Source organism: Eschrichtius robustus, chromosome 1 (genome assembly GCF_028021215.1).
Source record: "Eschrichtius robustus isolate mEscRob2 chromosome 1, mEscRob2.pri, whole genome shotgun sequence".
Lineage (NCBI taxonomy): Eukaryota > Metazoa > Chordata > Mammalia > Artiodactyla > Eschrichtiidae > Eschrichtius > Eschrichtius robustus.
Window position 1 is genome coordinate 187,279,118 of NC_090824.1, and position 23,846 is coordinate 187,302,963.

At 37.1% G+C, this 23,846-nt stretch overlaps 1 protein-coding gene and 1 non-coding gene across 3 annotated transcripts in view; both read right to left on the bottom strand.

The window, feature by feature from the left end:
- Positions 1 to 23,846, bottom strand: part of DNAJC1 (DnaJ heat shock protein family (Hsp40) member C1) — a 196,592-nt gene that overhangs the window by 120,589 nt on the left and 52,157 nt on the right. For both annotated transcript variants that reach the window (XM_068561208.1, XM_068561198.1), the window contains exon 2: positions 355 to 456. In XM_068561208.1, the coding sequence (XP_068417309.1) occupies positions 355 to 456 (102 nt within the window). The remainder of the gene's footprint in view (positions 1 to 354; positions 457 to 23,846) is intronic.
- On the bottom strand, positions 3,282 to 3,354 carry TRNAG-UCC (transfer RNA glycine (anticodon UCC)). The gene has a single exon. It is a non-coding gene; the product is annotated as a tRNA-Gly (tRNA).

Here is a 23,846-nt window from a genome sequence, read left to right on the forward strand (position 1 = left end):
ACGGTTTTGGTAGCACCTTAAGAGGTTAAAAAAGGCTTGATACCAAAATAAATCTTTTTGAAAGATGCAAAACTAATAATTATCTTAACGTGATTTTTAAAAGCAAAAACTGTAATTTAGACAAGAAAATTATGACAATTATGACCCCCAGGAATTTAGAGATTCTAATATAAAAAAATGTTGGTAAAAGCATATTTTGTAAAAAAACTGAATAAATACGTATACATTATATTTCTAAACTGCAATCTCATTTTAAATGGAAATATTCTACGTGTAGGTTACTGTTTCTACCATAAACATTTATTTATAAATTATCACAAAAATACATATACAATAACAGCATATTTCACTTACTTGTCTAAACTGAGTTTCTGCATTTTCATCTTTATTCTTGTCTGGATGCAAAGTTAGTGAAAGCTTACGATATGCTTTTCTAATGTCTGCAGATGAAGCATCCTGGGGGGGTGGGGGGAGGGGAAAAACACAAAGCAAACTTTGTCAGTAAAAGAAATTCCCAGAACCTTGTTAAGATCTGAGAAGACAGCCAACCAAGTGCAGGACCCCAGGCAATGTAATTTGAGCAATCAGTCTAACAACCAGGCTATGCAACTAGCCTGACCCACATGACTGAACAATTATTCAATCTAATTTGGCTCTCCTCTTAACTTTTCATTACCATACATTCATTTAAAGAAGACAGTATTTGGCAAAACTTTTCAAACACTTGCCTTCCTAAAATTAACCAATAAATCTTTTTCAGTAATTAAGAGATCAAAAAGAAACAAATTAAAAATTAATACATCCGTGTGCCTTCAAGGAAGGTCTTTATTTATCTGAGAATCCTAAAGCCAATGTCTGAAGCCCAGGCTTACCATATGTGGTTCCTTCATTGCTATTTATATTGAATTTACCATGAAGCAACAACCTATGGAATCTCAATTTCACATGTCAAAAAGTATGCCTATTTGAAGGCAGTTAACTTTGCATTTACCCAAAATAATTATAATTAGAAATAGTTATGTATATTGTCATTAACTTTTTTTTTTAGTACTTTATAAGTTATTTTCAATGCTGTCCAGTTTCCATAGTCTGATTTGCAGAAATAAATTTGCCCACTATTTATGTATTACTAACATAGTTTAAATATATTTTAAAAGGTCATGATAGTTGAGGAAGAGTACTTTGGATTAAGTGGATATTAAAATTGAATTTTATGTAATCCCGTGTGTACATGTAAACTCAGAGAACATCATTTTACATGTAAAAAATACATGACAATAACAAAGAACACACTGTTAAGTTGGGTATAAAACTTGATCTCCACTAAATTTAAAAGTTATTGCAAAAACTAACATTCATAGTGGGGCAAAATGAGGATAAAGTTGCTTATTAAATTGTATCTTGTTTTTTAGCTGAGTATTTGTTCAATTAATTCCTAAAACTGATTTACTAAAAAGTTCAAATGACTAAAAAAACAAAACATAACAAAAGTCTGTGTACCTGGGACTAAATAGCTGTTAAAGAAACAGAGATGGAAAGAGGCAAAGTGAGACTACAATTAGTCTGCCAAGCTCTCTTTTATAAACCAATACTTTCATTACCAATTTTCTGGGGCTTATTGCTCCAGGCAATCACTCTACTTTAAAGTTTCAACTTAGGTGTGAATATTTTTCTGACTTGTGGAGGGCTGAGGAGCTATAAAATTAGCAGAGTAAGTTTCGCAGGTAATATGGTTATAATTTGCATTCTCATTTGCTCAATGGAAACGATGTGTTCCTTATACTTAAATGATAGGTAGCATGTAGCAGAAAAGGATGATTATTTACTGAAACTCTGTGATGGAGATTTTGTTGAGCAAAGAGGTCAAGTGTGAAATGAATTCTCATTCTCTAATTGGGACTTTAATTTTAGATTTTATTAAATTGGGACTCTATCACAGAGAAATTCCAAAAGTAGATTTCTTACAAAATAAGAGTGTATGAATTTGCTTATGTTACAAAATTAATACATGCTCATTATGGAACATCTATGACTTACGTAACAGTCACCTAAGACATTTCCCTCCTTCCAGTCTTGGCAAGCTGACCCCAATCCTCCGTTTTTCTGCCGCAGTATATACCGTAAGGGTAAATGTGGCCAGATGGCTCTCCTATTTCAAACCCTTCAGTAATGCCCAAGAACCTTCATCATCTGTCTTTTCCAGTCTTTTTAGCTTTATATCCCACTATCTTGGTCCATCCTCCTTGTCCCCCAAACCATCACACGATACGATGCTGTTCTCCAACTTTATGTTTTTGTTTTGCATCCAGCTGTAGATACAGACAGTTCTCTCCTGACTTAGGAATGGGCCTCTCAGGCTACACAGAAATACTCCCTGACTATTTTCCTCTTGAGAATCTGCCCAGTATGTTTATTTCACTAATAAGTGGAAAGAACTTACTAGTTTCATGCTAAGTGGACAGAACTGAAAAACCCAGAGGTTTCCCTATCTAAAAGACATGCTCTAGACAAGCTGCACCTCAAACTAGCTTATGTATGTATTAAATTTTACTTAATTACTTAATGACTCTTAACTTATTTTATCCTCAGAACAAAGCTATAAGATAAGCACAGTTGTTAGCAGGCCCATTTTACTGATGAGGTAAGTGAGGCAAAAAGAAGTAATTTGCTCAAGTTCATACTACTGGCAAATAGAGGAAAACAGAATTCAAACCCAGAAAATATTGCATCAGAATCATAGCTCTCTATGTGGATTCTTTAGATTCAGTTAGTAGATTTCATCTGAGCCACTTCACAAGGGCTAAAGCTTTTGGGAAGGCAGTGAGAACAACTGCTACAATCCTACTGAGCTGATAAACTATGTGGAAAACATCCACACAACTACAATGGAATATGGTCAACTGCAGTTTTAAAGGTAAAGATCCTGATATATGTTGGCTTTTACGGCACATTTTACATCATATTTCTACTAGAGACCTGAATGTTAGAACATTCATCTCACATACACAGTGAATTAGATGTTTTATCTCTCTGGCTTTCAGAGAAAAATTTTTGATAGGACTATGGGTGAACTGGACATCTTTAACACTGTTGACATCAGGAGATCTACAGGGTTCAACTGCCAGAATTCTTTTCCTTCTAAATGTGATATGGTTTTTTGGCAAGCTGGACATGAATTATCATAATACTTGGATGACCCCTGTAAAGAAGAGATATATGGTCATTCTTTTCGGTTTTTTTTTGGGGGGGGGCGCTGTGCCACACAGCATGTGGGATCTTAGTTCCCTGACCAGGGATCGAACCTGTGGCCCCTGCATTGGAAGTGCAGAGTCTTAACCACTGGACCACCAGGGAAGTCCCTGGTCATTCTCTATTAAAAAAAAAAACAACAAAAAAACACAACAACAACCTATGAAAATAATATGTTTGTCAAAATTGAAAAAAATGTGATGAGACATCAATGAAAGTGGCAGAGTAGGGAACTCCAAGGGCCTGTCCCTGAAGAGAAACAGCAAATAACCTGGCAAAACCTGTCAGAATCAACTTTATCTGGACTCTTCAAGCTAGTCAAAGGATTCCAGCAATCAGTCAAGCACTTAGTCAAACAAAAGGTAGCTAATTTGCAGTTAAGGGTCCTGAAGATGCCAATCTGAGTTACTGGTGTGGGTTCCTAGTGTTAGAGTAAGCAAAGTGGACTTTGTCCTCCAAGAACTGTGGCTGCTTGTTCTGGCCTGTCTTTTGGTTCCCTGACAGACTGTGTAAAGGGCTTACCTTTATTTTACCAAGCTCAGATCTCTCCCAGTGCAGAGAGGCAACTGTTCAGGACATTTGTCAAAAACATTTAACGGCAAATTTATCAGCAGGTGCCAAATGAGGCAAGGGATGGCAGCTGGGGTAAACAATAGACACATCAAAAAGCTTAGGAGGAAAAACTGGAAAGTGAGATGCTTTGGGGAATATGGAATTTGAAATGCTCCCACCAGAAGACCCACATGTGTGTGCCCAAGGCGGAGTAGCTGCTCAAAAACACCTGAGACGGCCCTAAATTCTCACTTCTGGCTGAGCTTTAGGCTGTATACAAGCCGCAGATGAAGTCTAAGGGTGAGTTGTAAACTGCCTAGCTGAGTGTTGAAGGCATGCCCCAACATATACACAGGACCCACTGCCAAAGATTTTGAGGTTTTTTTGTTTGTTTGTTTGTTTCTGGTCCCAAACCTTTAAGGAAATCTCTGTTGAATCATTAGCTGACCCCTAAGCTAACCAAACAGATGTCAGTGGCCACACATGGCAAAGAATATACACTTTACAAAATGAGTTCAGAAAAATCACTAGACAAACAAACAACAACAACCACAGGCAGAAGAAAACAAACAAACAAACAAAACCCTGATGAGGTAAAATAATCTAATTACCACATTATATATTCAAAATGTCCAGTACTCATTAAAAATTATGAAGGATGCAAAGAAACAAGAAAGTATGGCCCACACACACAGAAAAAAGAAATTAACAGAAATTGTCCCTGATGAAGACCAGACACTGGATTTACTGGAGAAAGATTTTAGATCAACTGTTTTAAATATGCTCAAGAGCATGTACAAAGAACTAATAGAAAGAACAAGAATGATGTCTCACCAAATTGAGAATATCAACAGAGACATAAAATTTTAAAAGGAACCAAAGAAAAATTCTGGACTTGAAAAATACTATAACTGAAATTTAAAAAATCACTAGAGGGGCTCAAAAGCAGATTTGAGGAGGTAGAAGAAAAAAATCTATAAACTTGAAGATAGGTCAATGAGAGTTTCCAATAAGAAGAGCAAAAAGAAGAAAAAAAATGAAGAAAAATGAACAGAGCCTAAGAGATCTGTGGGACACCACCAAGTATACCAACATACATTTAATAAGAGTCCAAGAGGGAGAATAGACAAAAGGGCAAAAAAAAAAAAAAAAAAAAAAAGACTGAAAACTTCTAAAATTTGATAAAAGACATGAATATACACATCCAAGAAATCTCAACAAATCCTAAGTAGGGTAAACACAAAGAAATCCACACCTAGAAACATTCCACTTGAACTGTTCAAAGACACAGAGAATCCTGAGAACAGCAGAGTGATCATTATGTACAAGGAATTCTCAAAAACATTAACAGCTAATTTCTCATCAGAAACCATGGTGGCCAGAAGTTAATGGAATGACATATTCAAAGTGCTTAAAAAAATCTGTTAAGCAAGAATTCTATATCCAGCAAAGCTATTCCTCAAAAAAGAAAGAGAAATTAAGATATTCCAATTAAACAAAAGGTAAGAATTCATTTCTAGTAGACTTGCTCTACAAAAAGTGCTGCAGAGAGTCCTTCAGGCTGAAAGAAAAAAATACCAGGGAGTAACTCAATTCATACAAAGAAATAAAGAACACTGATAAAGATAACTATATAGATAAATATAAAAGTCAATATTCATGTATTTCTAGTTAGTAACTCCAATTTTTTATATGATTTAAAAGACAACTATTAAAGCAATAATAATAAATGTCTTAAATAATAAATGTCTATGTCTCAAATAAAACGATAATATAGATCTATGTCTATGTGCATACATGTATAAAGATGTAATCTGTGACAATAACTACATAAGGAAGGGGAACACAGCTATACAGGAGCCAAATTTTTTATACGATTGAAACTAACTTGCTATTAATTCAAACTAGATTTCTATAAATTAACATGTTAATTGTAATCTCCATGGCAAACACTAAGAAAATAAAGATCTACTGTAAAAGAAACAAAAAGCAAATCAAATAGTACACTAAGAATACTGTGAACAATTGTATGCCAATTAGGAAACCCAGATGAAATAGATAAATTTCTAGAAACACACAAACTGACTCATGAACAGAAAAAATGAATAGACCTATAACAAGTAAAGAGATTGATCAGTTAATAAAAACCAAAAAAACCCAATGTCCTAAAAAGAAAAGACCACAACCTCAAAACCAGATGACTTTCACTACTGAATTCTGTCAAACATTTGAAGAAATCACAATCCTCTTTAAACTCTTCATTAGGAGAGTTTAGGAGGAAGGATACCAAAACCAGAAAAACACCTCAAGAAAGAAAACTATAGATCAATATTCCTTATTAATACAGATGCAAAAATTCCTCAGCAAACTTCTAGTAAACTGAATCCAGCTGCATATAAAAAGGATTACATACCATGACCAAGTGAGATTTATCCCATGAATGCAAGGGTGTTTCAGTGCATGAAAACCAATCAATATATCATACTAATTAAATGAAGAACAAAAAACCACATAGCCATCTCAATTGATGCAGAAAAAGCATATCCAACACCATTTAATAACAAAACACTCAACAAACTAGGACTAGAAGGAAACTTCCTCAAGTTGATAAAGGGCATCTATGAAAAACCCACAGGTAACCTCCTACCTAAATGGTGAAGTCTGAAACCTTTTCCCCAAGATCAGTAGTAAGAGGGATATCTGTTCTGCCCTGAGCAATTAGTCAAGAAAAAGAAATAAAAGGCATCCAAATTAGAATGGAAGAATTAATTCTCTCTCTATTCACAGATGACATGATCCTATACGTGGTAAATCCTAAAGCATCACAGAACAAGTATTAGAGCTAAGAAGTAAATGTATTAAGTTGTAGGATACAACGTCAATATATAAAGATCAGCTGTATTTCTACATACTAGCAATTAAAAATCCAAAAATGAAACTAAGAAAACAAATCCTTGACAACAGCATCAAAATGAATAAAATACTTTGGAATAAGTTTAACAAAAGAAGTGTAACATTTGTACACTATGAACTATAAAACACTGCTGAAAGAAATGAAAGAAGGTCTTAATAAATGGAGAGGCATCTATGTTCATGGACTGGAAGACAATATTAAAATGGCAATAATTTGCAAGTTGATTCACAGATTCAATGCAATCCCTATCAAAATCCCACCTGGTATTTTGCAGAAATTTACATGCTTATCCTAAAATTCATAGGGAAATGCCAGGGACCCAGAATAGCTACAATACCCTGAAAACAAAGTTGGAAGATTCATATGTCCTGATTTCAAAACTTACTACAAAGCTATAGTCATCAAGACAGTGTGGTCATGACATATGGATGGACATACAGCTCAGTATAAGAATTCAGAATCCAAAAATAAACCTATTCATCTATGGTCAAATTGATTTTCAACAAGGGTGCCAACATCATTCAATAGAGAAAGAACAGTCTTTCCAACAAATGATGTTGAGATAACTGGATATCCACATGCAAAAAAAAAAAAAAAAAAGACAGAAATAAGTTGGACCCTTATCTCACACGATATAAAAAAACTAACTTGAAATAAATCAAAGTCCCAAATATAAGAGCTAAAACTATAAGACTCTTAGAAGAAAACACAGAGGTAAATCTATACGACCTTGGATTTTTACAATGGATTCTTAGCTATGATATTAAAAGAACAGGCAATAAAAGAAAAAATATACAAATTGTACTTAATCAGAATTTAAAACTTTGCAGCCACTGTGCAAGTTTGGTGGTTCCTTAAAAAAATAAACACAGAGTTACCATATAACCTTTTAATTATATTCCTAGGTATTTAATGAAGAGAATGAAAACTGGTGTTCAAACAAAAGCTTGTACACAAATGTTCACAGCAATACTATTTACAATAGCCAAAAAGTAGAAACAACCCAACGTCCACTAACTGATGAATGGATAAACAAAATGTGGCATAGGTATATCAATACAATGAATATTACTCAGACATAAAAGGAATGAAGTACTGATATATGCTACAACATGAATGAATCTTGAAAACCCGATGCTAAATGAGAAAAGCCAGACACAGAAAGCCATGTATTTCATGATTCCATTTTAACTGTCCATTTGTCCTTTATGGACAAATCTATTGATACTGAAAGCAAATCAGTAGTTCCCAGGGGCTGGGGAGAGAGGGGAATGAGGAGTGACTGCTTAATACACACAGTTTCTTTTCGGGGTGCTGAAAATGTCCTGGAATTAGATGATGGCTGAACAACATTGTGAATACACTAGAAATCATGGAATTGTACACTTAAAATGGTAAAAATGGTGAATTTTACGTTTCATGAATATCTCAATTTTTAAAAATTGAAACAATGCAGAATTATCTTTATTGCACGCTATGTGCTAGGCGCCATTCTAGCCACAATATATGTTAATTCCCTTGATTTTTACAACCCTTGGTGATAGGTATAATTATTATCTTTATTTTAATGAGGAAACTGGGGCTTAAACTAAGGCTTAGTAATCTGCCAAAGTGTTAGATAGATACTAGGTAGCAGAAATTTCCTGACAGGAATTTAGTCTCACCTCCCATGCTACCTCTTCTAGAATTAAAGACTATTTTCTGCATATCCTATGGCCACTCCTTGATTATCTTCTAATGTAAGTTAAGCTATACACATCAAAATGGAGCCAGCTATCTCTGGGAGTCTGAAAAGCAGGATTGGTAGTGATCTGATATAGCTCAACCCAGAGATGTTTAAAATGTATTCATTGTTCCCAGTGAACACTCTTCTAGAGGTAGATGCATTAAATGAAAAACTTCTTATCTAATTTACTTTTGAACAGATCTGGTTAGGATGTTAGATGTGGGACAAATCTCAGAGAAATTTTACTCGTATTCTAGATTATATTAGAGTTAGCCCCTTTCCACTTACTATGATGCTTAGGATGAAGATGGGCTTGAAAATAACTAAGCCACTTACTAGCTATGTGATTTTGGACAATTTACCTACTCTAAGTCTCAAGTTCTCATCTATAAATTAGAAATAATAATGTTACAACACCTAAATATATATACATATATGTAAATATATATACACACATACATATATGTACATAATGTGATTATAGTATCTGGCACATAGTAGTGTTGAGTAAATGAAAACTGTTATAATACGTAGGCTAGAAAGTCACTATTTCTCTTTCATTTTAACACTTAGCAAACCTGACTTGCAGTTTATTTGGATTTGTGCTTCAGACCGTGAGTACTAAGGAACTGAGAAGAGTAAGATGAATTTGGATGGTTTTTATTTATTGATTTGACAATATTTATTGCGTACCTACTACTTACCACCATTGAGGACACAGTAGTGAACAAAATAAACCCAATCTATCCTCATAAAAGCTTTGCAAGGTAAGAACACTGAAAATTCTGTCTTAGGTGGTCCAAGAGGGGTTTCTTATTTTACTTTATATCAGGGATTGGCAAACATTTTCTGTAAAGGGCCAGATAGTAAATACTGGAGGCTTTGCAGGCCAAAAAGTCTCTGCTGCAATTATTCAGCTCTGCCATTGTAGTGAGAAAACAGCCACAGACGACACATAAACAAATGGGTGTTGTGGTGATCCAGTGAAATTTTATTTTCAGCAACAGTTAGTGTCTGGTTTTGGCCCATGGAGTGTAGTTTGTTGACCCGATTTATATCAGTGGATTGCCAATAATCTAAAACTCATTCTATTTACAGTGTCTTTGCAAATTTGAGACCCACCTTTTTTTAGGTCTGCCAGGTGGTTAACAAAACAAAAATGAGAAGACCTTATCCAGAATCTGACCAAAGTAAACTGTTCTTTTTTTTTTCAATTTAATTTTATTTATTTTTTTAAACAGCAGGTCCTTATTATTCATCCATTTTATACACATCAGTGTATACATGTCAATCCCAATCACCCAATTCAGCACACCACCACCCGTACCCCCCGCCGCTTTCCCCCCTTAGTGTCCATACGTTTGTTCTCTACATCTGTGTCTCAATTTCTGTCCTGCAAACCGGTTCAGCTGTACCATTTTTCTAGATTCCACATATATGTGTTAATATACGATATTTGCTTTTCTCTTTCTGACTTACTTCACTCTGTATGACAGTCTCTAGATCCATCCACGTCTTAACAAAGGACCCAATTTCGTTCCTTTTTATGGCTGAGTAATATTCCATTGTATATATGTGCCACATCTTCTTTATCTATTCGTCTGTCGATGGGCATTTAGGTTGCTTCCATGACCTGGCTATTGTAAATAGTGCTGCAATGAACATTGGGGTGCATGTGTCTTTTTGAATTATGGTTTTCTCTGGGTATATGCCCAGTAGTGGGATTGCTAGGTCATATGGTAATTCTATTTTCAGTTTCTTAAGGAACCTCCATACTGTTCTCCATAGTGGCTGTATCAATTTACATTCCCACCAACAGTGCAAGAGGGTTCCCTTTTCTCCACACCCTCTCCAGCATTTGTTGCTTGAAGATTTTCTGATGATGCCCATTCTAACTGGTGTGAGGTGATACCTCATTGTAGTTTTGATTTGCATTTCTCTAATAATTAGTGATGTTGAGCATCTTTCCATGTGCTTCTTGGCCACGTGTATGTCTTCTTTGGAGAAATGTCTGTTTAGGTCTTCTGCCCATTTTTGGATTGGGTTGTTTGTTTCTTTAATACTGAGCTGCATGAGCTGTTTATATATTTTGGAGATTACTCCTTTGTCCGTTGATTCGTTTGCAAATATCTTCTCCCATTTTGAGGGTTGTCTTTTCGTCTTGTTTATGGTTTCCTTTGCTGTGCAAAAGCTTTTAAGTTTCATTAGGTCCCATTTGTTTATTTTTATTTCCTTTACTCTAGGAGGTGGATCAAAAAAGATCTTGCTGTGATTTACGCCACAGAGTGTTCTGCCTATGTTTTCCTCTAAGAGTTTTATAGGGTTCGGTCTTACATTTAGGTCTCTAATCCATTTTGAGTTTATTTTCGTGTATGGTGTTAGGGAGTGTTCTAATTTCATTCTTTTACATGTAGCTGTCAGTTTTCCCAGCACCACTTGTTGAAGAGACTGTCTTTTCTCCATTGTATATCCTTGCCTCCTTTGTCATAGATTAGTTGACCATATGTGCGTGGGTTTATCTCTGGGCTTTCTATCCTGTTCCATTGATCTACAGTTCTGTTTTTGTGCCAGTACCATACTGTCTTGATTACTGTAGCTTATAGTCTGAAGTCCAGGAGCCTGATTCCTCCAGCTCTGTTTTTCTTTCTCAAGATTACTTTGGCTATTTGGGGTCTTTTGTGTCTCCATACAAATTGTGAAATTCTTTGTTCTAGTTCTCTGAAAAATGCCATTGGTAATTTGATAGGGATTGCATTGAATCTGTAGATTGCTTTGGGTAGTAGAGTCATTTTCACAATGTTGACTCTTCCAATCCAAGAACATGGTATATCTCTCCATCTATTTCTATCACCTTTAATTTCTTTCATCAGTGTCCTATAGTTTTCTGCATACAGGTCTTTTGTCTCCTTAGGTAGGTTTATTCCTAGGTATTTTATTCTTTTTGTTGCAGTGGTAAATGGGAGTGTTTTCTTAATTTTACTTTCAGATTTTTCATCATTAGTGTATAAGAATGCAAGAGATTTCTGTGCATTAATATTGTATCCTGCAACTTTACCAAATTCATTGATTAGCTCTAGTAGCTTTCTGGTGGCATCTTGTGGATTCTCTATGTATAGTATCATGTCATCTGCAAACAATGACAGTTTTACTTCTTCTTTTCCAATTTTTATTCCTTTTATTTCTTTTTCTTCTCTGATTGCCGTGGCTAGGACTTCCAGAACTATGTTGAATAACAGTGGTGAGAGTGGACATCCTTGTCTCGTTCCTGATCTTAGAGGAAATGCTTTCAGTTTTTCACCATTGAGAATGATGTTTGCTGTGGGTTTGTCATATATGGCCTTTATTATGTTGAGGTAGGTTCCCTCTACGCCCACTTTCTGGAGAGTTTTTATCATAAATGGGTGTTGAATTTTGTCAAAAGCTTTTTCTGCATCTATTGAGATGATCATATGGTTTTTATTCTTCAATTTGTTAATATGGTGTCTCACATTGATTGATTTGCATATATTGAAGAATCCTTGCATCCCTGGGATAAATCCCACTTGATTGTGGTGTATGATCCTTTTAATGTGTTGTTGGATTCTGTTTGCTAGTATTTTGTTGAGGATTTTTGCATCTATATTCATCAGTGATATTGGTCTGTAATTTTCTTTTTTTGTAGTGTCTTTGTCTGGTTTTGGTATCAGGGTGATGGTGGCCTCATAGAATGAGTTTGGGAGTGTTCCTTCCTCTGCAATTTTTTGGAAGAGTTTGAGAAGGATAGGTGTTAGCTCTTCTCTAAATGTTTGATAGAATTCACCTGTAAAGCCATCTGGTCCTGGACTTTTGTTTGTTGGAAGATTTTTAATCACAGTTTCAATTTCATTACTTGTGATTGGTCTGTTCATATTTTCTGTTTCTTCCTGGTTCAGTCTTGGAAGGTTATACCTTTCTAAAAATTTGTCCATTTCTTCCAGGTTGTCCATTTTATTGGCATAAAGTTGCTTGTAGTAGTCTCTTAGGATGCTTTGTATTTCTGCGGTGTCTGTTGTAACTTCTCTTCATTTCTGATTTTATTGATTTGAGTCCTCTCCCTCTTTTTCTTGATGAGTCTGGCTAATGGCTTATCAATTTTGTTTATCTTCTCAAAGAACCAACTTTTAGTTTTATTGATCTTTGCTATTGTTTTCTTTGTTTCTATTTCATTTATTTCTGCTCTGATCTTTATGATTTCTTTCCTTCTGCTAACTTTGGGTTTTGTTTGTTCTTCTTTCTCTAGTTTCTTTAGGTGTAAGGTTAGATTGTTTACTTGAGATTTTTCTTGTTTCTTTAGGTAGGCTTGTATAGCTATAAACTTCCATCTTAGAACTGCTTTCGCTGCATCCCATAGGTTTTGGGTCGTCGTGTTTTCATTGTCATTTGTCTCTAGGTATTTTTTGATTTCCTCTTTGATTTCTTCAGTGATCTCTTGGTTATTTAGTAACGTATTGTTTAGCCTCCATGTGTTTGTCTTTTTTACGTTTTTTCCCCTGTAATTCATTTCTAATCTCATAGCGTTGTGGTCAGAAAAGATGCTTGATATGATTTCAATTTTCTTAAATTTACTGAGGCTTGATTTGTGACCCAAGATGTGATCTATCCTGGAGAATGTTCCGTGCGCACTTGAGAAGAACGTGTAATCTGCTGTTTTTGGATGGAATGTCCTATATATATCAATTAAATCTATCTGGTCTATTGTGCCATTTAAAGCTTCTGTTTCCTTATTTATTTTCATTTTGGATGATCTGTCCATTGGTGTAAGTGAGGTGTTAAAGTCCCCCACTATGACTGTGTTACTGTCAATTTCCTCTTTTATAGTTGTTAGCAGTTGCCTTATGTATTGAGGTGCTCCTATGTTGGGTGCATATATATTTATAATTGTTATATCTTCTTCTTGGATTGATCCCTTGATCATTATGTAGTGTCCTTCCTTGTCTCTTGTAACATTCTTTATTTTAAAGTGTATTTTATCTGATATGAGTATAGCTACTCCAGCTTTCTTTTGATTTCCATTTGCATGGAATATCTTTTTCCATCCCCTCACTTTCAGTCTGTATGTGTCCCTAGGTCTAAAGTGGGTCTCTTGTAGACAGCATATATATGGGTCTTGTTTTTGTATCCATTCAGCCAGTCTATGTCTTTTGGTTGGGGCATTTAATCCATTCACGTTTAAGGTAATTATCGATATGTATGTTCCTATGACCATTTTCTTAATTGTTTTGGGTTTGTTTTTGTAGGTCCTTTTCTTCTCTTGTGTTTCCCACTTAGAGAAGTTCCTTTAGCATTTGTTGTAGAGCTGGTTTGGTGGTGCTGAATTCTCTTAGCTTTTGCTTGTCTGTAAAGCTTTTGATTTCTCCATCAAATCTAAATGAGATCCTTGCCGGGTAGAGTAATCTTGGTTGTAGGTTCTTCCCTTTCATCACTTTAAGTATATCATGCCACTCCCTTCTGGCTTGCAGAGTTTCTGCTGAGAAATCAGCTGTTAACCTTATGGGAGTTCCCTTGTATGTTATTGGTCGTTTTTCCCTTGCTGCTTTCAATAATTCTTCTGTCTTTAATTTTTGCCACTTTGATTACTATGTGTCTCGGCGTGTTTCTCCTTGGGTTTATCCTGTATGGGACTCTCTGCGCTTCCTGGACTTGGGTGGCTATTTCCTTTCCCATGTTAGGGAAGTTTTCGACTATAATCTCTTCAAATATTTTCTCTGGTCCTTTCTCTCTCTCTTCACCTTCTGCGACCCCTATAATGCGAATGTTGTTGCATTTAATGTTGTCCCAGAGGTCTCTTAGGCTGTCTTCATTTCCTTTCATTCTTTTTTCTTTAGTCTGTTCCGCAGCAGTGAATTCCACCATTCTGTCTTCCAGGTCACTTATCCGTTCTTCTGCCTCAGTTAATCTGCTATCGATTCCTTCTAGTGTAGTTTTCATTTCAGTTATTGTATTGTTCATCTCTGTTTGTTTGTTCTTTAATTCTTCTAGGTCTTTGTTAATCATTTCTTGCATCTTCTCGATCTTCGCCTCCATTCTTATTCCGAGGTCCTGGATCATCTTCACTATCATTATTCTGATTTCTTTTTCTGGAAGGTTGCCTATCTCCACTTCATTTAGTTGTTTTTCTGGGGTTTTTTCTTGTTCCTTCATCTGGTACATAGCCCTCTGCCTTTTCATCTTGTCTATCTTTCTGTAACTGTGGTTTTTGGTCCACAGGCTGCAGGATTGTAGTTTTTCTTGCTTCTGCTGTCTGCCCTCTGGTGGTTGAGGCTATCTAAGAGGCTTGATGGGAGGCTCTGGTGGTGGGTAGAGCTGACTGTTGCTGTGGCGGTCAGAGCTCAGTAAAACTTTAATCCACTTGACTGTTGATGGGTGGGGCTGGGTTCCCTCCCTGTTGGTTGTTTTGCCTGAGGCAACCCAACACTGGAGCCTACCTGGGCTCTTTGGTGGGGTTAATGGCAGACTCTGGGAGGGCTCACGCCAAGGAGCACTTCCCAGAACCTCCGTTGCCAGAGTCCTTGTCCCCACAGTGAAACAGAGCCACCCCCCCGCCTCTGCAGGAGACCCCCCAACACCAGCAGGTAGGTCTGGTTCAGTCTCCCCCAGGGTCACTGCTCCTTCCCCTGGGTCCCGATGCGCACACTACTTTGTGTGTGCCCTCCAAGAGTGGGGTCTCAGTTTCCCCCAGTCCTGTCGAAGTCCTGCAATCAATTCCCACTAGGCTTCAAAGTCTGATTCTCTAGGAATTCCTCCTCCCGTTGCCGGACCCCCAGGTTGGGAAGCCTGACGTGGGGCTCAGAACCTTCACTCCAGTGGGTGGACTTCTGTGGTATAAGTGTTCGCCAGTCTGTGAGTCACCCACCCAGCAGTTATGGGATTAGATTTTACTCTGATTGCGCCCCTCCTACCATCTCACTGTGGCTTCTCCTCTGTCCTTGGACGTGGGGTATCCTCCTTGGTGAAGTCCAGGGTCTTCCTGTCAATGATTGTCCAGCAGCCAGTTGTGATTCTGGTGCTCTCGCAAGAGGGAGTGAGAGCACATCCTTCTACTCTGCCATCTTGGTTAATCCTCCCCTTTATGATTTCTTTCCTTCTGCTAACTTTGGGTTTTGTTTGTTCTTCTTCTCTAGTTCCTTTAGGTGTGAGGTTAGATTGTTTATTTGAGATGTTTCTTGTTTCTTGAGGCTTGTATAGCTATAAACGTCCCTCTTAGAACTTCTTTTGCTGCATCCCATAGGTTTTGGGTCGTCGTGTTTTCATTGTCATTTGTCTCTAGGTATTTTTTGATTTCCTCTTTGATTTCTTCAGTGATCGCTTGGTTATTTGGTAACGTATTGTTTGGCCTCCATGTGTTTGTGTTTTTTACGTTTTTTTCCCTGTAACTGATTTCTAATCTCATAGCGTTATGGTCAGAAAAGATGCTTGATATGATTTCAATTTTCTTAAATTTACTGAGGCTTGATTTGTAACTCAAGATGTGATCTATCCTGGAGAATGTTCCATGCGCACTTGAGAAGAAAGTGTAATCTGCTGTGTTTGGATGGAATGTCCTATAAATATCAACTACATCTATCTGGTCTATTGTGTCATTTAAAGTTTGTGTTTCCTTATGAATTTTCTGCTTGGATGATCTGTCCATTGGTGTAAGTGAGGTGTTAAGAGTCCCCCACTATTAGTGTGTCACTGTCGATTTCCTCTTTTATAGCTGTTAGCAGTTGCCTTATGTATTGAGGTGCTCCTATGTTGGGTGCATATATATTTATAATTGTTATATCTTCTTCTTGGATTGATCCCTTGATCATTATGTAGTGTCCTTCCTTGTCTCTTGTAACATTCTTTATTTTAAAGTCTATTTTATCCGATATGAGCATTGCTACTCCAGCTTTCTTTTGATTTCCATTTGAATGGAATAACTTTTTCCAACCCCTCACTTTCAGTCTGTATGTGTCCCTAGGTCTGACGTGGGTCTCTTGTACACAGCATATAGATGGGTCTTGTTTTTGTATCCATTCAGCAAGACTGTGTCTTTTGGTTGGAGCATTTAATCTATTCACGTTTAAGGTAATTACCGATATGTATATTCCTATGACCATTTTCTTAATCGTTTTGGGTTTGTTTTGGTAGGTCCTTTTCTTCCCTTGTGTTTCCCACTTAGAGAAGTTCCTTTAGCATTTGTTGTAGAGCTGGTTTGGTGGTGTTGAATTCTCTTAGCTTTTGCTTGTCTGTAAAGCTTTTGATTTCTCCATCGAATCTGAATGAGATCCTTGCCGGGTAGAGTAATCTTGGTTGTAGGTTCTTCCCTTTCATCACTCTAAGTATATCATGCCACTCCCTTCTGGCTTGTAGAGTTTCTGCTTAGAAATCAGCTGTTAACCTTATGGGAGTTCCCTTGTATGTTATTGGTCATTTTTCCCTAGCTGCTTTCAATAATTTTTCTTTGTCTTTAATTTTTGCCAATTTGAATACTATGTGTCTCAGCGTGTTTCTCCTTGGGTTTATCCTGTATGGGACTCTCTGTGCTTCCTGGACTTGAGTGGCTATTTCCTTTCCCATGTTAGGAAATTTTTCGACTATAATCTCTTCAAATATTTTCTCGAGTCCTTTCTCTCTCTCCTTCTGGGACCCCTATAATGCGAATGTTGTTGCGTTTAATGTTGTCCCAGAAGTCTCTTAGGCTGTCTTCATTTCTTTTCATTCTTTTTTCTTTATTCTGTTCCGCAGCAGTGAATTCCACCATTCTGTCTTCCAGGTCACTTATCCGTTCTTCTGCCTCAGTTTTTCTGCTATCGATTCCTTCTAGTGTAGTTTTCATTTCAGTTATTGTATTGTTCATCTCTGTTTGTTTGTTCTTTAATTCTTCTAGGTCTTTGTTAAACATTTCTTGCATCTTCTCGATCTTCGCCTCCATTCTTTTTCCGAGGTCCTGGATCATCTTCACTATCATTATTCTGAATTCTTTTTCTGGAAGGTTGCCTATCTCCACTTCATTTCATTGTTTTTCTGGGGTTTTATCTTGTTCCTTCATCTGGTACATAGCCCTCTGCCTTTTCATCTTGTCTATCTTTCTGTGAATGTGGTTTTTGTTCCACAGGCTGCAGGATTGTAGTTCTTCTTGCTTCTGCTGTCTGCCCTCTGGTGGATGAGGCTATCTAAGAGTCTTGTGCAAGTTTCCTGATGGGAGGGACTGGTGGTGGGTAGAGCTGGCTGTTGCTCTGGTGGGCAGAGCTCAGTAAAACTTTAATCTGCTTGCCTGCTGATGGGTGGGGCTGTGTCCCCCCTCTGTTGGTTGTTTGACCTGAGGCAACCCAACACTGGAGCCTACCTGGGCTCTTTGGTGGGGCTAATGGCAGACTCTGGGAGGGCTCACACCAAGGAGTACTTCCCAGAACTTCTGCTGCCAGTGTCCTTGTCCTCACGGTGAGACACAGCCACCCCCCGCCTCTGCAGGAGACCCCCCCAACACTACCAGGTAGGTCTGGTTCAGTCTCTATGGGGTCACTGCTCCTTTCCCTGGTTCCCCATGCACACACTACTTTGTGTGTGCCCTCCAAGAGTGGAGTCTCTGTTTCCCCCAGTCCTGTCAAAGTCCTGCAATCAAATCCCGCTAGCCTTCAAAGTCTGATTCTCTAGGAATTCCTCCTCCCGTTGCTGGACCCCCAGGTTCTGAAGCCTGACGTGGGGCTCAGAACCTTCACTCCAGTGGGTGGACTTCTGTGGTATAAGTGTTCTCCAGTTTGTGGGTCACCCACCCAGCAGTTATGGGATTTGATTTTATTGTGATTGCGCCCCTCCTACCGTCTTATTGTGGCTTCTCCTTTGTCTTTGGATGTGGGGTATCTTTTTCGGTGAGTTCCAGTGTCTTCCTGTTGATGATTGGTCAGCAGTTAGTTGTGATTCCAGTGTTCTCGCAAGAGGGAATGAGAGCATGTCCTTCTACTCCGTCATCTTGAACCAATCTTTAGTAAACTGTTCTTAATAAAACTTCTTATTGCCTTGAAAAAACTCAAGAATATTAAATCCAAGAGAAGAACATATATCAGATTCAGTAAAAAGGGAAGACTATAGTTATCCAAACTATATATTTAGGCACACAGGTGAAGAACTTCACACTCTGGTTGACATCTGGGTATCTTAATTTCTGTAATGTTATTATCCAAGGTCAACTGCCTCAAACTTAGTAATTCCATGCAATCTTTCAAAGTCCTTGGGTCATTTTCTCATCTGATATTACTGAGTAAAAAGCTCAAGCTGAACTCTTGATAATGACGTCGTCCTCTTTACTGTGGCCTTTGCACTTAAATTTATAGTCCACTCCCACCCTCCACCCCCCCAAAAAGCCAACAACAACAAAAAATAAACAAAAAACTATGTGCCTGGATACAAGTACATTTACCACTAGAAGAATTAAATAATACAGGCATTTAAGGAGGCATTTAAGGACCAGGAAGATAAGACAGGAAATTTGTGCTCACCATAATTTCAGGACTACGGGATTTTATGCAGGTTCACAGAATATTCAAAATAAATTGGAAAAAAAATCAAAATAACTTGAAAAAGGAAAATGTTTTAAAAAATGATTTTTCATGGCAAAAATAAATAAATAATAAAGTCGTTTACTTCATAATAAATTTTAAGTCTGGGCTTCTATGGTTGACCTGCTACAAAAGAAGCAGGGAAAAGCTTTGGGTTCTTCCACTGGAGATCACTGTTAAAAGTCAATTGCCTTTGGAGAAAACTACTAAAATTTATGTAAGATGACAGCTTTAGTTGACTTTTCTTAGCCTTAAACTATATATAGGAACCAATAAAGGGCTAGTTTATATCAAAATCTTAGTTATTGATGCTCGTATAGAACATACATCTTATTATATGAGAGTCAAGGTTGGTAAGAATAATTTGTTGACAAATCAGATAATTTCCAGTACAGTAAAAGAGGAATGCATTCTATCCTCTTATTTTTAACTTGCATCGAAATACATTTGGATTAATAGCATGTTTATTTAAGTTGAACACACCTCTGCCCTCCCCGTAAGATTAAAAATGCAAGCCTTCTCCAAAATGTAGATAAACAAAATACTGCAGCCTCAAGAGACAGCTGCTTCTGATATCTAATTACTGAGGGACTGAGCTGGCAGGAACATCAAATCAACTATTCACAAAACAAAATCATCATTTCTGGTAACCAGATTAGTTATCTTAGACTATATTTTGTAACTAATTTATCTTGAAAGGGAGGTCAGTGGCAGGGGCACAAAGCAGGATGGACAGTTCTATATTAAAGAGATTTGAGAGACAGAACCAAATGTATGTTTTAAAAAAAATTTAGCAAGGCAGAAATAAAAGTTGAAATTACATATTACCTAGAAATTAATGAAAAGGAAAATATTTGATATCAAAACCTATGACAGCTAAAGCTCTACTTAGAGGATAATACTTGTAGCTTTAAATACTCTTTTAACAAGACAATCCGAAAATGAATGAAGTGCCCAGCCTAAGAAAGTAGAAAAAGAACAACAAAGTACACAAAAGAAAATAGGAAGAAAGAACAAATAAACATAAAAGGTGAAAGTAATGAAACCGCAAAGGAAAAAAAGCTAGTTCTTTGGGAAAGTGAATAAAACGTACCAGACACAAAGTGCCTTGATAGTCACTTAAAACCTCAGTTTCTGTATCTTGAATATTCTCACATATCAACTTTACTTTCCTCTCCACTGACCCCGCCTCCTGTACTGTCCAATAGCAGAGCCAAACAATCTCATCTGAAAGCTCAGCCAAGACAAGTTCTAGATATGATACCGGGAACTTTCAAAATCTGTCCTTCACCTAATCAGTTTTGCATTTACTCCCTTTCAGAGACAGATTGATTCTTAATACCAGAGCACCAGTTCCCCTTACAGGGCTTTTTTCTGCTGTGGTTCTTGCAGACTATGTCTTGTTCCTGGTAGTCTTCTTCCCAAAGACAGAAGCCCCAATTCCTGAATGTCAGCCCAGGGAATAGTCCCCAAGGCCCACAGCTGGACCTCTTAGAGAACAGTCAACTGACTGCTACTGCTAAATGGTTTGTCCATTTTCCCACTGGTATGCTTCCACTCTGACATGGTAAGTGAGAAGGTGGCTACAGTCAATGAAAGTGTTGATTTCAAATCCATGCCACACCAAAGGAAAAACAGATAGGCACCCATGCCTACTAACAGAAATGCAAAAGCAGCAGAAGCACAGCCTCCATCTGATTTCCACCTTCCAAAATTTACCAAAGTATGTCTAATTGGTCAAAGCTATACTATATCCAGAACACTTAACTGCAAGTGAGTCTGAAAAACATAGTTATTAACTTTCCACACTTGGTGCAGTAAAGCACACCAGAAGGAAGGAATAAATGTTGAAACCAATCCACTGTATTTACCACATAGAAGGTTTGTTTTCTCATATCATCCTCTAATTTTAATATATAAATTCTTACAGCATTTAAGAAAGCTGATAAATTTGTAAAATAAACATGCAAACCAGGAAATGCAATGGAATGATAATGAATGCTTTTCTTTGGATCTCTGAAATTAACTCACTTTTTTAGGGTGAAACCTTTATCTCCAAATAAAGACGTGTAATAGTCCACTACATTTTTCCTTTTCTTCAAGGACTGTCAGAGTAAATTTCTAAATTATTCATAGTATGGATTGTAAATCCCTGAAGACAGAGACCAATTCTTTCAATTTATGTTTTTTATAAGTTCCCACTAGAAAGCATAAATAATACAGTTCTCCCAAATTTCCTCCTTTCCCAGTTTTTCCTTTTAGGTAAATGGCACCACTATCTACTCAGTAGCCAGAGCCAAAAATCTAACAGTAAACCTCAATTATTTTTGTTCCTTCAGCCTCCTTATATAATTTGTCAGGTGTCCAAACACTCCCCTCATCCTAGTCCAAGCAACCTATTCTTGGACCTTCTACAGGACTCTGTTCAAAGTATATGTTGCTTCAAATATCATGGCTCCTCTGGTATATAAAGTGGATATTCAGTCCACCCTCTTTCTAATCCAGCATTGTCTAAAAAGAATTTTGCACAATGATAGAAATGTTCCAGATCTGCACATGTGGCCACTGAGCACTTGAGATGTGGGAAGCATGACTAAAGAACTGAATTTAAATTTCATTTAATTTTAATTCAGTTAAATTTAAATAGCCACATGTGGTTAGTGGCTACTATGTTCAACAATGAATTTCTAGAGCATCTTCCCATACTAAAGAAGTTAGACGCACTCTGATCTAGCATGCAAAAATGAGGCAAAGACCACTTCTGCTGGCAAACAAGGTCATAGGTTTTTCTGTGATAGTATTAGAAGTCCTATTTCAACCACTAGCTTCATGGCTGCCAGACACTCTTTTGGGTGGAACAGGTATAGTGCAGCAGTTGCAGTGGCTAACTGATCATGACAGTTCCCTGATCACGATAACTTCCTAACTGTAGCAATCATAGTACAGTCCAAGTAAGAGATATTGGATAAGTCTAGGATAATCACAGGGGAGACAGAATTCAGTATTGTAGAAAAGTAGCAATGAGTTTATCTTAAGATAATCTTTGGGGAAGAGAGAATAAAAAGTCTTTAAGAAATGTTATTAAGAGAACTTCTGTTGATAATTTACATTGGGGGAAGGATGTAAATGACAGGTGACTTGTAGTGTCAGACTTGCACAAGTAAGGATACTGGTGCCATTGGTGGAAATAGGGAATACTGAAAGAGTTAGATTAGAAGGGCAGAGAAGATCATGAGTTTACCAAGCAGGAGATGCCTTTGAAGTAGTCAAGTAGAACTGTCAATTAAGCATCTGAATATACAGGTTTGAAGCTCAAAGAAGTAGTTTGTGCTGGACATATAAATTTAGGAGCTATTGGTAAATGAAGAAAAATCGAACACAGGCACGAATAAGATCGCTTAAAGAAAGAAGTATGGAGTGGTAAGACATGAAGGCCTAAATGAGTCTGAAGAATGTAAATAAATGACAGAGAACCAAAGTTAGGTAGAAAATCAGAAGAGTCTTCTTTTATTCCAAGAATAAAAGAATGGTCAGCAGTATCAATACTGCTACTGTTAGGTAAAATAAGCACTGAAGCATACTGACTGGATTTGCTATTTTGAAGATCACCAACGACCTTGGGAAGAGCTGTTTTGATAGAGTAATGGGTACAGATGCCAAACTAGAGTGCAATAAGGAATGGGGGGGAAGTGAGGAAATGAGGACAGATTTTCAAGAAATTTCACTGCTAAAAGGAGATGTGGGATTGAGAAAGGTTTTCTTTCCTTTTTGACACTGATAAGGATCCAGCTGACAGGAGAATTTAAATATAAGTGATATACAGGATTACTGACAGACTGTTTCAGAGCAGGTGGGGATAGAATCCAAATTATGAGAGAAAAACTAGCCTTCAGGAAGAAGGAGAGGATAGACGGAAGAGGAAGTCTGTAGGGTGATTGTGGGAAGCTGGAAGTATCTGGCTGTAAATGTTATAAATCCTGATGATGCATAAATGTCATTGCTAATAAAAGTTGAGGGGGATTCTTTGAATTAACAGGAATGAGAATGCAAGCTGACGGTAAGAGAGTTCTTTTAGGCTGAACTCTTCGTTAGAGGTAGTAGGAAGGTCACACTAAGGAAAAAAGTGGACATGTAGACAGAGGAGAGACAGAACTAGTAATCCAGTCTGTACAACTTTGCCTAGCTATTCGTTAACGGAAGACCTGATGTACACAGTGGCTATTTCTACATTTACCTTAACCCTTTCTCCTACTTTACTGTTTCATCTTATTTCCAATTTTTTGCAAAATAACTGTTTACTTAGTAATTTGAGAAGTGACAGGTGAAAAATCAAAATTATACTAGACAATCACTAGAAATGAGACACTAGAAATGATCAGTAAGTTCAAATTCCCAGCTTTTCTCTCTGTGTAGCAGTATTACATAGAAATAGATAATACTTTAAAATCTGTATTTCATACCCAAATGGCCAAGAAACAAATGAAAAAGTATTCAACTTCATTAATCATTGGGGAAAAGCAAATTAAAGCCCCACTGAGATACCACTACATACCTAACAAAATGGCCAAAATAAAGAAGGTAATTTTTTTATCTTTGTAAAATGAAAATTTGTAAAAGATTTTCTCTTTATAAAAAAGATAATTAACAACCGAGTGTTGACAGGATATGGAGTAACTACACCATCAATGCACTGCTGGAGGGACTATAAACTAGTACAACCAGCTGAAAACTGTTTGGCAGTATCTGCTAAAGCTGAATAGACACATACCCTGTGATCCAGCAAGTTCGTTCCTAGGTATGAACCCAACAGAAATGCATAGATATGCTCATCAAAAAACATGTACAAGAATGTTCACAGAAGCAC